We start from the raw sequence: 18,294 nt of genomic DNA, 5'->3' as shown, positions 1-18,294 counted from the left end.
AAGTTGCACCCCCAGCCAAACTACGAGGAAAAAAAACAACAAAAAAACTGCGACCTATAGTCCGAAAAATACGGTACGCATTTTATAGTTGAAAATCAACTTGCGAATGCAAATATCGAAGTTTAACAATTGGGTCATTTAAAAAAAAATTTTTTTTTTTTTTTTTATTCGGTACCATTTGGACGTAACAGAGTGGACACTAAAGGACAAAGTATACCAGATTACTGCTGCAACGATTAATCGATGACCTCGAGTAATTCGATTAGAAAAAAGATTCCAATTAAATTTTATTGCTTCGACACATAAGTCGCTCTACAGTATAAGTTGCACCCCCAGCCAAACTATGGAAAGAAAAAAAAATAAAATAAAAAAAAAACTGACTTATAGTCCGCAAAATACGGTACACATTTTATAGTTGAAAATCGACTTGCGAGCGCAAATAATGACGTTGAACAATTGGGTCATTTTTCCTTTTATTTGGTACCATTTAGACGTAACAGAGTGGACACTAAAGGACAAATTATACAGATTACTGCTGCAACGATTAATCGATGACCTCGAGTAATTCGATTAGAAAAAAGATTCCAATTAAATTTTATTGCTTCGACACATAAGTCGTTCTAGAGTATAAATTGCACCCCCAGCCAAACTATGACAAAAAAAAAAAAAAAACCTGCTACTTATAGTCCGAAAAATACGGTACGCATTTTATAGTTGAAAATCAACTTGCGAGTGCAAATATCGAAGTTTAACAATTGGGTCTTTTTTTTTAAATTTTTTTTTTTAATTTGGTACCATTTGGACGTAACACAGTGGACACTAAAGGACAAATTATACCAGATTAGTGCTGCAACGATTAATCGATTACCTCGAGTTATTCGATTAGAAAAAAGATTCAAATTAGATTTTATTGCTTCGACATATAAGTCGCTCTACAGTATAAGTTGCACCCCCAGCCAAACTACGAGGGAAAAAAACAAAAACAAAAAAAACTGCGACTTATAGTCCGAAAAATACAGTACGCATTTTATCGTTGAAAATCGACTTGCGAGTGCAAATATCGAAGTTTAACAATTGGGTCATTTTTTTCTTTTATTTGGTGCCATTTGGACGTAAGGGAGTGGACACTAAAGGACAAATTACACCGGATTATTGCTGCAACGATTAATCGATTACCTCGAGTAATTCGATTAGAAAAAAGATTCAAATTAAATGTTTTTGCTTTGTGTATTCGTTTAATTAGTTGTTGTTTTGGTGAGTGTTTGCATTTAGTTTTAATTGTTTGTGTGGATGCACTGCCCTCTAGCGGCAAAAGTGAATATGACCTAACTCATTTCACATGGCTGAATCCAGCTGCTCCCTGTTAAGACCAACATAAGCTCAGTTTTTGTTTGAGCTAATGTTGTGATGTTATCGCAGACGAGTGACGTCATCAATAAATGTGGAATTTTCTTAAAGTGACACTAACACAACAGAGTGGACGGTTGGGACATACAGAAAACCTTTATTATTTTTATTTTAATTTAAAACACATGATTAAAGATAGTTTCTCTAGGGCAATAAAATCATAACAACTTTTGAATCGTTTTCTACTTATATTAGTTATGTTATAGATATAGTTGAATAAAACACACTAGGGACATAGCCAAATTCCATACAGTAACAACCTTTCGCTATATGTAAATTACATTTTTAAAACAACGACTAGAGTTTAGGAGCCTGTACCCTTGAATTTATAATAGATGTCAGTTGATAATGCACAAAAAATTAAGTTGAATGTCGATTTGTTCAACTTGAAACCATTCAAAATGGAACCGTATGAAAAAGTGACCCATTTACAGTTGCTGACTGACCATTTTCTGGATAGATTTAGAATGGAAAATCCACTTTAATAACATCACACACACCATAGTATAATCTCTCATGGTAAACATCCCATAATAGGGCCTTTGGCGACTTTGATCAGAAGGGGGGGCAAAATGCTTGAATTTAGCTGATTATCGGTGTGTGTATTTTTTCCCCATTTTAGGGAAAAAAACCTGTATTTTTAAGTTCTGCCGCATAGAGTATGAACCGCCCCATAGTAAAGCAGCCACATCTAAATTATATCTGAATCCATTTTAGTTTACCCTGGCTAAGACACGACTTGAAAGTTATCCTTTAATTTCCTGTTTTCATCTATTTACATTTTGGGAACCGTTTTTTTTATTTGCTTTTTCAATCTTGCACTGTCTTAACTGGCCTGCAGTGCTAATGACTTCACTTTTTTTTTTTTAAACGGGCAGCAACCGGGAGGTCCTAAAACTTCCAGAACATTCACTCAACAGGAGTGTAACTTGTCTGACCGCTATAAGGCTGAGACAGTTTTACCTCCTTCTCTTTAACAGCCACTTGCTCAAAGATTTAAGGCTGATCTGACCTCATCTATTTTCCCATGTGGCCTTTAATCTGGCCGTTTTCTGGAAACCGTTAGCTCTCGAGGAAGAAAATTTTCATTTATAACCTTTTTTTAGGGCAAAAAAAAGATGATAACCTTATAAAGAACTAGTGTCGACATAAGTGAACATCACATTTACCATGTAGGCCTCATTTGCGTAGCCTTCATGATCCAAAATGTGATGTCCACATTAGGGATGTAACAATATATATGAAAATGGTGACGTATCGCGATATTTTGTATCCCGAAAGGTTGTCGATATGCTCCCGTCAAAAATCAATAGGTTTTAAAAAGGTTTCACAAAGGAACCAGCAGGTTGCTACCAAAATCTTCCACTAGAATAGTGTCTGTGTTAGCTCATTGGATGCTATTGACGTTGCTAGACGTCAAATACATTTTAAATGGGAGGGTCAAAGATGGATTGGATGTCAAGCACTGTCAGTAGCACTGAAACGGAGCATTCACAGCCACTCTTTATGGTTTTGGGGGCATTTATAGATCATTTCATGTTCATTTATAGTTTATTTCCTGTTGATTTGGCGTCACTTCCTATTCATTTGGGGATGTTCTTGAATCATTTCCTGTTCGGTAACCCTAAAATCAACTGGATGTGACCCGAAAATGCCCCCAAAATCAACAGGATGTGACCCATAAATGCCCTCAAAGTAAATAATTAGATTTTCAACTAAAATAAGATCTGTTAACTCATTGGCTGCTATTGACGTCCTGTTTTGACTGTGTTGGTCAAAGATGGATTGGATGTCTAGCACCATCAATGGCTGAAATGACTGAAACCAGAGCATTCACAGCCAGTCTTCATTTTTGGGGGCATTTACAGGACACTTCATGTTCATTTTAGGGAATTTACAGGTTATTTTCTGTTGATTTTGAGTCATTTCCTATTCTGTAACCCAAAATCAACTGGTAGCGACCCATAAAACTGTCCCCAAAATCTACTGGAAGCCAACCGTAAAAAAATGGTCCCCAAAATCGACTGGAAGCCAACCGTAAAAAATGGTCCCCAAAATCGACTGGAGGCGATCTGTAAAAAAAATGGTCCCCAAAATCGACTGGGGGCGATCCGTAAAAAAAATGGTCCCCAAAATTGACTGGAGGCGATCTGTAAAAAAGATGGTCCCCAAAATCGACTGGAGCCGATCCGTAAAAAAAAAGGTCCCCGAAATCGACTGGGAGCGATCCGTAAAAAAAAAAAAGGTCCCCGAAATGGACCGGGAGCCGATCCGTGAAAAAAATGGTCCCCGAAATGTACTTGAGGCCAACCGTGAAAAAAGGGTCCCTGAAATGGACTGGAGGCCAACCGAGAAAAATGTCCACAACATCGACTGGGGGCCACCCAGAAAAATGTCCACAAAATCGACTGGGGGCGGGGCGACCCATTAAAAAAATGGTTAACAAAATTGACTGGGGGTGAACCGTAAAAGATGGTCGCCAAAATCGACGGGGGGCGGGGCGACCCGTAAGAAATGGTTCCCAAAATCGACTGGGGGCAAACCAGAGAAATGTCCCCAAAATCGACTGGGGGCGGGGCGACCCGTAAAAAATGTCCCCAAGAAATGATAATTGTTGTATCACCATATCGTGAGATCATCATTTGCGTGAGCCTTGTATCGCGTAACGTATCGTGAGCTACCCAGAGGTTCCCACCCAAAGTCCACATATGTGGATGCCAGGTCTCAATTATCAGGCAGCGAATAAAAATATCCACACTCAATTTTCCTGATTTCTGAGAAAATTGTGGAGAAAATACTCTTCACACTTAACTCCCGATTATCCCTAAACGCCGACCCTGACAAAAGGTCAAGGTCTCTCTTTGTTGACGGATGAAATTTCATTTCTGTCGCCCAAAGCCCCCCCCAGATTCCACTTGATACGGGCAAATGATTTAAAACACATTCCGTCGCCGCTTTCGGGGCGGATTTGCTCAACGAGGATGACGACAACGGATCAGATCCTCAAAATCCAGCAAAACATCCCCGCTGTTTTTACAGCTGAGGTCGATCAAGGGCAACGCGTCCGGGAGGCCGTCACCGTTACATAATCGCTCGCGACGATTCGCGCGTACGATAAACATCACGTGTAACTATCTAAATCCTACACATGTGCTTCCAGTTTTTCAGGGAGTTTGAACTCATCAGCCGTCGTGACGGATGGAACATCACGCTTTAATCTACCGCGAATTCGCGCAAGTGTAGCGGGAGGGACGAGTTAGCCGCAAAAATGTGACGGTATTTGAAGTATAATCTCCGCGAAGAGCAAGGTTTTTGAGTGTCTTGTTACCGACATCAACCCTTTGCTAGCTTTTTTAGAATCTTCATCAGTAATGCTGCCTTCACGAGACATGGGAAAGATGAATTTTAACACTTGCTAGTTGGTAATTACGAGTATGTCCTGTTCATGTGCTTCTGTTGTCGCAAAAAAAAAAGCAAAGGAAGACACGGGTTTCGTTTCGGTTTGCTGCGCGTTAGCATGTTGACATTGGCATATACTGTATTTTACGGACTAGTCACACCGGGATATAAGTCTCATTTTGGGAAGGTCATTTTATTTAATCAGAGACTAAGCGCAAACATCCATTATAGGAGTAATGAAAATGGCTAAAATTGCAAGTGCTTTACTAGTTTCGGTGAGAACTGGATAGTTTTTTTTGTTCTTGTTGTGCACCACAGTTCCACACAAACGTACATCGAGATCTCGTTTAGCTTAGCAATTGGAGGCGTGAGACCCATTTTTTTGAGAGTCCCAACTTTACAGTTTTATTTGTAAAACTATGGCCTAGAATGGTGTTGATGGGAGGACTCCAGGGAGGAAGCCACAGCTGTCTAAAAAAAAAAAAAAGACATTGTTGCCACAAAAGTTGTAGCAAAATATTTTGTGGACTGATGAAACCAAAGTGGAATTAGTTAGGAGTAACACACAACGTCATGTCTGGAGGAAAAATGGAACAGCTCACCAACATCGACACCTCATCCCCACTGTGAAGCATGGTAGCGGGAGCATCTTGATATGGGGCTGTTTTACTGCCTCGGGGCCTGGATAACTTGCAATCATTAATGGAAGAATGAATTCAAAAGTTTATCAGGATATTATGCAGGAAAACCTGAGGCCTTCTGTCAGACAGTTAAAGCTAAAAGGGATTGGATGCTGCAACAAGACTATAAACAAACACAGAAGTAAATAAACTTCAGAATGGTTTTAGCAGAACAAAATACACGTTCTGGAGTGGCCAAGTCAAACTCCAGACTTGAACCCCATTGAGATGCTGTGGCATGACTTAAACACAGTGATTCATGCCAGACATCCCAGGAATCTGACTGAACTACAGCAGTTTTGTAGAGAAGAATGGGCCGAGATTAGTCCTGATCGATCTGCCAGACTGATCTGCAGCTATACAGGAAGCGTCTGAGGGGGGGGGCACAAAATATTAAATGTGATGGTTCACTTATTATTCCCCCTCCTAGAGCTGGGAATCTTTGGGCACCTAACGATTCGATTATGATTCAGAGGCTCCGATTCGATTATAAAACGATTATTGATGCGCCCCCCTCCTTTTTTTTTTATTTTTTTTTTTTTAATTTGTACATTAGTTCCAAAATTGTTCAAAAATCCTCTCAGGCTAAACCAAACTACTATTTCAGTATGAAGTTAACATATAACTGTAAACAAATATACAAAAATTACAGTAAATAAAAAAACTCCAGTCCCCATTCTGTATCAGCAGCTTTAAACTACATTCAATTAATTTAATGTTGTGAATCATTACAGTTGTTAAAATTGCTCCCGTTACTCCATAATTTCCCTTCTGTCTACTTTTGTCAAAGTTTTAAAACTATTTCATCATTTAAAGATAGATTCAAGACAAGATTCTGCCGATTTAGGAGTATTTTAGATAAAAAGTTAATTAGGTTCGATACAACAGAGCCTTCTAGAGAGGTCTACTGCTTTAAGATGGCGGCTGTTTACTTACGCCAGAAAGTGTCATTTCTCATCTCTGTTCAATAATACATGTTCTACCACCGATGCCGGCTGTCATTTTGCATCTAGTTCTACATATATATGATATCTACTGTAGCCGTATGTTTGTAGCAACTAGCAACTGGGCGTTGTTTGTAGCGGCTGTCAGCCGCAGTCAGGTATGATTGTTTTATTTTTTTTTTTAATCTAGCGGCAAGAGTTGAAAATGATATTTACTCTCGGTCCGTTCCTCATTGCGTCCCAAAGACGGCGCTGACTGTGTTTTACTTCCGCTTTACCTGGTATAATTCAATAATCGGAATTTGGATATTTGTGAATCGTTCTCGAATCTTCCACGGCCGAATTGCGAATAATCTCAGAATCGGAAATTTTGCACGCCTCTACCCCCCTTCTGTCATTGTTTACATACTATCCTCATTAAAATATGAAAACCTATAAATGTTTGGGTGGTTTTAGTTAAAGCAGACAGTTTTTTCATCTGTGTGATTTTGAAGATAGATCACATTTGATGGTGATTTTACACAGAAATGTGAGAAATTCGAAAAGGTTCAGATACTTTTTCATCCCACTGTACAGCCGAACCATTTGAAGTGTTCAAATGGTTTGGACGCCTACTCGTGATGAACTCATTCCAAATCATACTGTTGCTTGTCAATAGATTGTTTTCTGTTTATTGGTTCAGTTCCCTCCCCTGTTGACTTGACAGTGAAAAATCGGAATTGGGTCACTTGAAACCTACAGTTTGATCTTGATAAGTTGGCCAGTGTTTTGCCACTGTGCTAAGTCAAACTATATAACTGTCAACCCTCCCTGAACATGCTTGCCAACTGTCGCGCATAGCCATTGGGAAATGATAAGGCTGCCATTAGCGCAGATATGAACTTGTTGTCAAGCCAAAGTACACGGAGACATGAAGTTATGTAACGCTGGAAGAAATTGGAGTTGGGTTTCAGTTTATTTTCCTTAATTAATTAAAGGGACAGAGTGGAATTGCTTAAAAAAATTGGATTCCAATGTCTTCTCCATGCTCAGTTTTTCCCTTTTTGTTTTTTTACTTTTTTCATTCTAGTGCCGCCGGTGGCGAGATCTTCGATCAATGCGTCGCCGATAACGACGATGCCTTCAAGGAGCAAGATGTGATCCGGTTGGCCCGGCAGATCTTAATGGGGGTGGACTTCCTGCATCGGAACAATGTGGTGCATCTGGATCTAAAGGTGAGAGGCCACATATAGGATATTACGTGACAGACGATTCCCTGGAGAGAACGGAGGTATTTAGCTGCTTATGTAATGGAGGCGCGCAGCCTAGTTCCCATGGGGGGTGACTGTCTAATAACAGAAGATGAAGTAACAAAGCTATTACTTGGAGTCTTTGTCCTTGAAGTATCCGGTTCCCCCGCCAGAAAACATGTCATCTTGATAAAAGTCGTCCCAAATGGGTCATGATTAAGGTGTCAGGGGATTCGATTCCCAAGCAAATCTGGCGCGGGTTCAAGCCATTGTGCATGTCATCGGACGCGATGTCCGACCCGTTCTCCTTTATTGGCTTAGCTTAGATCTGAAGCTCAATGTGATGGCGACTGACGGCGCGTACTCGCAAATCCTTCGCGGTGCTTTTCATCTCAAATCGGCTTCGCTACCAACTTTGGCACTTGCGTAACCTCGCGCTGTCCGTTTTTCCCCAGCCGCAGAACATTTTGCTGACCAGCGCCAGGCCTTTGGGTGACATCCGGATAGTTGACTTCGGCCTGTCCAGACGGGTTGATAGCATCAGCGAGGTCCGGGAGATTCTGGGTACTCCGGAGTATGTTGGTAAGTCCAGATTGTACCTTGTGCAATACAATTATCACCATCACATTAGTTGGGGTGGAACAGTACACACAAGTCGCAGTTCCGTATGGGTGTCACGGTTCAGTACAACAGGAAAAACAAAAACTTTTTTTAAATTCACAGTTTACCGCAATTTTCATACTATAAGTCGCACCTGACTATAAGCCACCACCCACCAAATTTGACACGAAAACGACATTTGTTCATAGATGCCGTCACAGTATTACGGAATATTTACACCAAAAGATATTAACCGGGAACTAGGGCTGTCAAAATTATCGCGTTAACGGGCGGTAATTAATTTTTTAAATTAATCACATTAAAATATTTGACGCCATTAACGCACATGCCCCGGCTTTATAATGGCCGTGTAAAGAGTTCTAATATTTTCGGTGAGAAGGTAAATAGTTTATATCACAAACACACATGGAAGTACCATTTTGCTTAGCAAGGAGAGGTATAAGAGTCATTTTTCAAGTGTTCCAGAGCTCGCAAAACTTTAATAAAACACATTTTTCAAGGTTTCATCAGCCGTGGTTTGTGTGTATCCGTCTGCCAAAACACCCTGATAGCACAGATATAAGTACGCCTGCCAATCTGCTATTGGATGCGTTGTTGACTGAAAATGGAGCAAGGCTCTATTTTGGGCCCAGTCTCTCGGTGCAAATTCATTTAAACTTGCCATTCCACCCAAAACGGCCACTCATTTTCGCCAGGATGTCCTCTCCCACATACACAATGAATGGGTTGCCGCTAAACCCTTCACACTAACTGCCACTAGTTTGAAACTGCCTTGACTATCAAGCTATAAGTTGCGCCTGAGTATGAGTCGCAGACCCAACCAAACCATGGAAAAGGTCCAGAAAATAAATTTTTAAAAAACTTAATCATTCATGCTAGAGCTGAAACGAATACTCGAGCAACTCGAGTAACTCAAGTTTAAAAACTGATCCGAGTAATTTTATTCACCTCGAGTAATCGTCTATTTTCTAAGCATCACGTTTTGCTCGGACGACTTTTAATGCGGGACAACGCGATGATGTCACGTGCGTAGAGGAAGAAGCAAAAAAAAAAAAAAAATGCAGCCGACAGCCGCTACAAACGACGCCGACGTTGCTAAATACTAGCCCGCCCGATGCTACGTTGGTAGCAGGTAGCGCCTGATGAGTCTCATAGAGATCAAATGTATGTTGAACTAGATGCGAAATGACAGACTCGGCCGCATCTGGGCAGCGTTGGTAAACAGCCGCCATCTTAAAGCAGTAGAGCGCTAAACGCTAATAAGATTAACGTTACTGTCACTAGCTCACGTAACGTTAGCCCTGCGGAGGGCTAGGTTTCTATTAATTATGACCACTTTCGATGCGTGGCTAACGTGTCTTACATACAGGCTTTAACATAACATAGCGTTGTGGAGTGATGAGGGTGTAAAATAAAACTCAATAATGCTAACTATCAATTTTAGCTCAGTAATCATTGCTGGATAAAACACCAAGAAGCACTGGTCCTTAATGTGCTCCAATACAGCCTGTATCATACATTTATTTTGAACACTGCAAAAACTCAAAATCCTATCAGGACTTACAGTTTAGACTAACTTAAAACTTAACTAGAACTTAAAAATGACTTGACACAAATAGAAATTCAATTGAAACACGTGGGGAAAAAATCCTAACTTCTAAGTGATGTGTGTTATCAAGCGTAACGGTATTTTTAGGTATATATATATATATATATATATATATATTTTTTTTTTTTTTTTTTAAGATCTAAAGGTTTTTTGAGTGAAAGCAGTGAATTAGTCTTTTTTTTTTTTTTTTTCTAGTTACATCTGAGATGCAATTGTTGGCTGTTTTCAACAATATACATCGAAAATAAAGACATTGATTGACTGAAAATGGTTCAAGATTAGATGAAATGTCTTGTTTTCTCATGTATATTTCTAATTGCTCTTCACCTAAAAATATATTTGTTTTATTAATCGATTTTAATTAATATTAATCGATAGAATTTTCAGTCGATTACTCGATTACTAAAATATTCGATAGCTGCAGCCCTAATTCATGCATGAAAGGGTAAGGGGGGGTAAAATCGTGAATCACATTTATGGTTAAAAAAAAAAACTATAAACCCGTCATTTTTAACATATTGGCTAATTCAAGTTGTTTGTATTCTAGCTCCCGAGATTCTCAACTACGAACCCATCAGCACCGCTACAGACATGTGGTGAGTGTGGCTTGTACACCCTCCCTCCCTAAGGTTAAAAAAGGGCCACAAAGCTCACAATCTTTCTGTCTTCAGGAGCATCGGCGTTCTGACCTACGTCATGCTAACCGGCGAGTCGCCCTTCCTGGGCGAAGACAAGCAGGAGACATTTCTCAACATCTCCCAGGTCAACGTGGAGTACTCGCACGACACCTTCCAGGACATCTCGCCGCCGGCCGTCGACTTCATCAAGTCCCTGTTGGTGAAAAACCCCAGGTGAGGTTTGAGGTCACGGTGTGACTAAGGACGGAAACGCGTCTGAATTGAGGTGAAAATCTCATCCTCTTGCGCAAGTTGTGACTGAATTTTGTTGATTTCTCATTGCGATGGCGTCTAAAACGTGACTCATTCCGTCCAGACACTTGTTGTCACGCACCTCAATGGTCGCGTAGTATAAGGCAGTGTTTTTCCACTTTTTTTGAACCAAGGCATACCACCATTTTGAAAAAGGAGTTTTAGAGCAATTTGGTGAAAGTGTGTCTGGTGTGCCGTGGAAAATCATCCAGAATATGGCGATACAACAATTATCAATAGGGTTGTTCCGATCATGTTTTTTTGCTCCCGATCGTTTTAGTTTGAGTATCTGCCGATCCCAATATTTCCCGATCCGATTGCTTTTTTTTTTTTTTTTTGCTCCTGATTCAATTCCAATCATTCCCGATCATATACATTTTGGCAATGCATTAAGAAAAAAAATGAATAAAACTCGGACGAATATATACATTCAACATACAGTACATAAGTACTGTATTTGTTTATTATGACAATAAATCCTCAAGATGGCATTTACATTATTAACATTCTTTCCGTGAGAGGGATCCACGGATAGAAAGACTTGTTACTTTGTATATTGTGACTAAATATTGCCATCTAGTGTATTTGTTGAGCTTGCAGTAAATGATACTGTGGCCATGCCCAAATGCATGATGGGAAGTGGAACCATGACTGTGCGTAGTGCTACCAATTGATATATCTTCTCTGCGTTGGGAAATAACATAAGGTGTTAAGAAAAAGATCAATTGCTACCTTGCCTCCCCACATTGCTTCCCATGATATTTCTAATCGTAGGGAGAAGGAGTGTAAGGCTTTAGCCAATTAAAAAAAAGGCTCCAAAGGCTGCCAAAATTCACTCTACTCATTTTACGCTGCCTTTTATCTCGTTATATAGGTAAAACGGTGCCATTACAGATTGAGCGCGACAATGTGTGAGTGGGTCGTGGAGCACATGCATTAATTGCGTTAAATATTTTAACGTGATACATTTTTTAAAAAATTACCACCGTTATTGGGATAAATCTGATAACCCTACCTTAAGCCTAAACTAAAGACTCTGGATGAGTGTAACATATTATGTCTGTAAGGTTAAATACAATTAGAAAACGATTTAATTAAAAAAAATAATAATAATAATAAAATAAAATATATATATATATATATATATATATATATATATATATATACAGTGCCTTGCAAAAGTATTCGGCCCCCTTGAATCTTGCAAACTTTCGCCACATTTCAGGCTTCAAACATAAAGATATTAAATTGAATTTTTTTTGTCAATAATCAACAACAAGTGGGACACAATTGTGAAGTGGAACAACATTTATTGGATAATTTAAACTTTTTTAACAAATAAAAAACGGAAAAGTGGGGCGTGCAATATTATTCGGCCCCTTTACTTTCAGTGCAGCAAACTCACTCCAGAAGTTCAGTGAGGGTCTCAGAATGATCCAATGTTGTCCTAAATGACCGATGATTATAAATAGAATCCAAATGTGTGTAATCAAGTCTCCGTATAAATGCACCTGCTCTGTGATAGTCTCAGGGTTCTGTTTAAAGTGCAGAGAGCATTATGAAAACCAAGGAACACACCAGGCAGGTCCGAGATACTGTTGTGGAGAAGTTTAAAGCCGGATTTGGATACAAAAAGATTTCCCAAGCTTTAAACATCTCAAGGAGCACTGTGCAAGCCATCATATTGAAATGGAAGGAGCATCAGACCACTGCAAATCCACCAAGACCCGGCCGTCCTTCCAAACTTTCTTCTCAAACAAGGAGAAAACTGATCAGAGATGCAGCCAAGAGGCCCATGATCACTCTGGATGAACTGCAGAGATCTACAGCTGAGGTGGGAGAGTCTGTCCATAGGGCAACAATCAGTCGTACACTGCACAAATCTGGCCTTTATGGAAGAGTGGCAAGAAGAAAGCCATTTCTCAAAGATATCCATAAAAAGTCTCGTTTAAAGTTTGCCACAAGCCACCTGGGAGACACACCAAACATGTGGAAGAAGGTGCTCTGGTCAGATGAAACCAAAATGGAACTTTTTGGCCACAATGCAAAACGATATGTTTGGCGTAAAAGCAACACAGCTCATCACCCTGAACACACCATCCCCACTGTCAAACATGGTGGTGGCAGCATCATGGTTTGGGCCTGCTTTTCTTCAGCAGGGACAGGGAAGATGGTTAAAATTGACGGGAAGATGGATGCAGCCAAATACTGGAACATTCTGGAAGAAAACCTGTTGGTATCTGCACAAGACCTGAGACTGGGACGGAGATTTATCTTCCAACAGGACAATGATCCAAAACATAAAGCCAAATCTACAATGGAATGGTTCAAAAATAAACGTATCCAGGTGTTAGAATGGCCAAGTCAAAGTCCAGACCTGAATCCATTTGAGAATCTGAGAAAGAGCTGAAGACTGCTGTTCACAAACACTCTCCATCCAACCTCACTGAGCTCGAGCTGTTTTGCAAGGAAGAATGGGCAAGAATGTCAGTCTCTCGATGTGCAAAACTGATAGAAACATACCCCAAGCGACTTGCAGCTGTAATTGGAGCAAAAGGTGGCGGTACAAAGTATTAACTCAAGGGGGCCGAATAATATTGCACGCCCCACTTTTCAGTTTTTTATTTGTTAAAAAAGTTTAAATTATCCAATAAATTTTGTTCCACTTCACGATTGTGTCCCACTTGTTTTTGATTCTTGACAAAAATTAAAATTTTATATCTTTATGTTTGAAGCCTGAAATGTGGCGAAAGGTTGCAAGGTTCAAGGGGGCAGAATACTTTTGCAAGGCACTGTATTAAAAAAAGGAATGGCCGATATTTTTTGCCGATTCCGATACTTTGAAAATGACATGATCGGACATCTCTAATTATCAATACATCGGTGAGGAAATCACGCTAGAATATTGTACAAAAAAAACATTAATAAAGAGACAAACAAGCTCTTTTCATCCTTCTGTTATGAATTGGAATGAGTATCACGAGTAGAACTCGCAATAAAATTGGATGTCTGTGGCAGTTATTGGCAGCGAGTTCACGTTGAAGCATTTTAGGTACCGTAATTTCTGGACTATAAGGCGCACCTGACTATAATCCGCCAGCCACGAAATTTGACATGAAAACTGCATTTGTTCATAGATAAGCCACACTGGACTATAAGCCACAGTTGTCCTCATTGTATTATGGGATATTTATACCAAAATATATTAACTGGTAACAATTCATTTGACAAAGGCATTATAAGACTGTCATGAAACCAAATGAACCACCATGAAGCTTCGAACCAATTGGCTGCAAAGCCTTATTGTTACAAAAATCTTCATTTGGCCATCACTACTCCCTTGGGGGAGACATTCAACCTCTGCTGCCACCTGCTGTCAACACTGTTGTCATCCAACATTCCTCCTAGCATGCATTGCAGCACTACAGATGTAAATAACAATCAAAATTCATGTTCTGTGCTAATTATTTCTTCAGTTACTGTTCCAGCTGTTCATTAATTGCTAGCTATTGTATTTGGTAACATTTTCATGGATAGTGGTGCCATAATACTGTTATAATTATTACATGACACTGTCATAAGCATTAATAAATGCTTATAATAGATGTCGGTTAGTGTCATCCAGCAAATTATCTCACTTTTGAATAGACGTAAAAGATCTGAGCTGGACATTAATGGAGTTAGTGACATAATATACCACATGACACATATTGGCATCCGTCATAAGCATTTAGTAATGCCCATGATAGTGTCATGTCATAATTATGACGTTGTTATGACAGTCTTATGATGTTGCTGTCAAATAAAGTTTTACCTATTAACCCAAATAAATCATCAAATAAGCCACACTGGACTATAAGCCGCAGGATTCAAAATGAGGGGAAAAAAGTAGCTGCTTATAGTCCGAAAATTAGGGTTATTTTTTTTTGTAGATTTTCAGTTACTTCCTGTTGATTTTGGGGTATTTCACAGGTCGTTTCTTGTTTATATTGAGTTACAGAACAGGAAGTGACCTGGGAATCACCCAAATAACTTAAAACTCAACAGGAAATGATCTGTAAATGCCCTTAAATGAACAGCAAGTGACCTGTAAATGCCCTAAAAATCACAGAATGACTGTGAATGCTCTGGTTTCAAATGAACGAACGTTCCCAGTCCAAATGGATTGGGCGTCGAGCACCGTCAATGCAGCCTTAGTGTTAACTGAGACACTATTATGGTGGAAGATTTGGTAACACTTTATAATAACTATCCGTTTTACTAGTTAATAGATCATTAGTAAACTGTTGATAAATGATTTATTGTTGAATTGTGAAGTATTTGTTAACAGTTTAAGCATTTACAAGGTGTTCTTTTTCTGAAACACAGTTTGTGCAGAAACGTTTCAAGTTTTTGTGTGTAACGTTTGGCATTTCGATCTTTTCAGGTTAAGAAATGCCGTTCACTTGAAAAGAAAAGGCATTTTGTAGGCAGCGCTCATGTTGCATATTTATGAAAATCTGCCATAGAACTGACAAATATTTGTACTTTTCTTTGTATATTTAACCAATAAAACTTATGACCTTCAACATAAAGTGTATATAGTTTTATTCAGATGTATCAACTAGCATGGGCATTTAGAAAGAGGTCAACCATATTGGAACACCCTGTAAATGCTTTGCAAACTGTCAACAAAAACTTCACAAATAGCAATAAATCATTTATCAACAGTTTACTAATGATCTATTAACTAGTAAAACGTTTTGGTAGCAACTTTTTTGTTCTTTTTTATTTTTTTCGACATTGACACCTTTTTAAAACGATATCTCGATTCTTGGCAGGAGCATATCGATAACTTTTTGGGATGCAAAGTATCACGATATATCACCATTTCGATATTTTGTCACACCCCCTATTTGTTAGAGTATTTCAAAATGTTGTTTTTATTTAATTTTGAGTCTTTTGGATTGCTTAAATAGCAACTGTCCTTCACGCTAGATGAATTAGCTGAGGACGATAAAAAGGTTCCTTGCGGAAGAGGGGGAAAAAAAAGAACATTTTCCGAGTAAAGCTTATTTTGTTGTATGTTTTTTAAAAAAATGTACAAATTTCCACTGATCTGTGATGTTCTTGTGATTCCAGGAAGAGAGCCACAGCTGAGGAATGCCTAAGCCACCCTTGGCTGAACCCGCTCCCCCTCGCGCACCACCACCTCCAGCCCGCGCTGTCCTCGTCATCCCTGGACGGCAGCGACGCCAGCCAGTCCGAGTCGGAGCCCGAGAGCCCGGCGCCGTCTCCGGAGCTCGGCCTGATGGGCTCCTTCCTGGCGTGCCCGTGCCAGGGCGAGCTGAAGACTGGCTGCGGCTCCTTCTCTTTCGCCCCTCTGCCCGAAATACAGCAGGAACTCATCTGCTGAACGCTCGGCTTAAAGGACCGATAAACTGTGCGGATCCGCTCGGGAAAACGACGAGGATTAAAAGACTGGTTCGTCGTTTTAAACCGAATTAGCCTTCCAAACCGGTTGCGGATTTTTTGGGGGGTGAAGGAGAGAAAAAAAATGGACGTTTTACAACGAGTTAGCGCGTTAGAAGTTAACTTTTATATTGTTTATTTATGTTACATTTGCCTTTACAGTCAACCTGAGTCAGCATTCTCACTTTTCCCAATCCAATTTTGAGCACTTTTTGTTTTCTTTTTAATTGAAAAATCACGCAATCGCACAGTTCATACGGTAAAAGTGCCACTTTGGTGTATGCGCATTGTTTTTTGGGTGTTTGCACAAGTCTTTGCACCTGTTTTTTTTTTAACAGTTTGTACTTAATTGCAAGAATGTTTTTGGCTGAATTACTTTGAGGAATAACAGTTGAGTCATTGATTACGTAACGCTCGGGAGTGAGGCATCGCAATGTTGACCAATAAACTGAAGTGTTTTTCTCGCCGTCTTTGTATCGATTGTCGACGTCTTATTTTTTTCAATGTTAACTTTTATTTTCCGTTGTTGTCGCAGTTTTGCACTTGTCCGCGTGGACGTTTTTGTTTAAAATTGAATAAATGTTGTTGTTCTTGCGAAATGTAAAGAGATAAATACATTTTGGATCAAATTGTGACTGATTTTGTGCCATTATTCATGATTAGCGCCTTTCTAAAATATTCATTGAACTTATACACATATATACTGTATAAATTAATGTGTATGTGTGTGTGTGTGTATACATGGCGTAAAACACTCAGGTGACTTGAAGTTCTGCTCTGAGACCCCCAATTTGGCCAAAGTCAAAATTGACCTATAGGCATGTGTGATGCAACATTGGAAATCTTAAAATCTCAATTTTCTGGGGGAAGAAAAATATTCAACAGGAGGGCATTTTTAAAAAAAAAAATTTCCTTAAACTGCAAAACCCTATCTGGAGGTGAGACCACGCGAGAGCAGAATTACAGACGCCATGACTTTAACTAGATCTTATCGCGTACTTGCTTTGTTTCGATCCAAAAACTCCATGTAGCATGTATCACTGAGTGTCAAGACATAGCTGTGAATGGCCACAGCTGGATTTTGGGGGGATTTTATGGGTGAAACATAGTCATATAACAAGGGTCGCGATGCAGAAATCGCAGACATCAAGGAGTGGTCGAGATTTTCTTTTTCATATATTTACTCTTTTAAACGTTTTTTCAATTTTTCTTTGGATGGATTATCATGTAACATCGGAGAAAATGCGACAGTAACAAAAAAAAAATACAATTATAGTTATGAGGTAGATATCCGTGACTTTTTTACAGCATTTTTTTCATTGTGACATAATTTAAGTTTCAAATATGTGAGTGAATAATTTTTTTTACGTTTTTTTTTTTTTTAAACATCAATTAATAATTCTAGGATAAAAACGACAGACATTTTGAATAATAATTATAATTACTTTCATTTTATGGCTGGGTTGAAACAGCGGTTGCGCGATGTCTGTAAACGGGGGTTTTCAGGGTAAAACGGACTAATTAAAAATAGTTCGGGGAATTAATGTGCAATGAATCTGCTATGGCAGCATATAGACATATTGTTCTGTCAAACACGACAGTTCTTTTGGCTTAAAAAGCAGCAGTTTATTTTAAAGAGGGGTGCAAGAGCAGAAACTGCTTTTTCAGTCTTGTCTGATTTCCACCATATACATATATATATATTTTTTTTTTTTTTGAGAATATTATTTTTATCTGATTTTTTTTTTTTTTTTTTTAAGTGGAAAAAAACGACTTTAAAAAAGTTATTCACTTGCATTTTTTAAACCAATTATGTCACAATTAAGTAAATGGTGTCTGTAAAAAAGTCACGGATATCTACCTCATAATATCGATTTATAATATTGTTTTTTGTTACTGTCGTATTTTCCCCAATATGTCAGACGATAATCCATCCAAACAAAAAAAAGTTGACAAAAACATTTAAAAGGGTAAATATATGAAAAAGAACATCTCGACCACTCCTTGATGTCTGCGATTTCTGCA

At 39.0% G+C, this 18,294-nt stretch overlaps 1 protein-coding gene across 1 annotated transcript in view; it reads left to right on the top strand.

The window, feature by feature from the left end:
• Positions 1-16,895, top strand: part of stk17al (serine/threonine kinase 17a like) — a 31,048-nt gene extending 14,153 nt beyond the window's left edge. The window contains exons 3-7 of the mRNA XM_057817343.1: positions 7,500-7,644; positions 8,115-8,241; positions 10,437-10,485; positions 10,561-10,740; positions 15,940-16,895. Coding sequence (XP_057673326.1) covers positions 7,500-7,644; positions 8,115-8,241; positions 10,437-10,485; positions 10,561-10,740; positions 15,940-16,213 — 775 coding nt within the window. The 3' untranslated portion in view covers positions 16,214-16,895. The remainder of the gene's footprint in view (positions 1-7,499; positions 7,645-8,114; positions 8,242-10,436; positions 10,486-10,560; positions 10,741-15,939) is intronic.
• Positions 16,896-18,294: the final 1,399 nt, after the last annotated feature.

Source organism: Corythoichthys intestinalis, chromosome 16 (assembly GCF_030265065.1).
Source record: "Corythoichthys intestinalis isolate RoL2023-P3 chromosome 16, ASM3026506v1, whole genome shotgun sequence".
Lineage (NCBI taxonomy): Eukaryota > Metazoa > Chordata > Actinopteri > Syngnathiformes > Syngnathidae > Corythoichthys > Corythoichthys intestinalis.
This window is presented reverse-complemented; position numbering and strand designations above follow the sequence as displayed.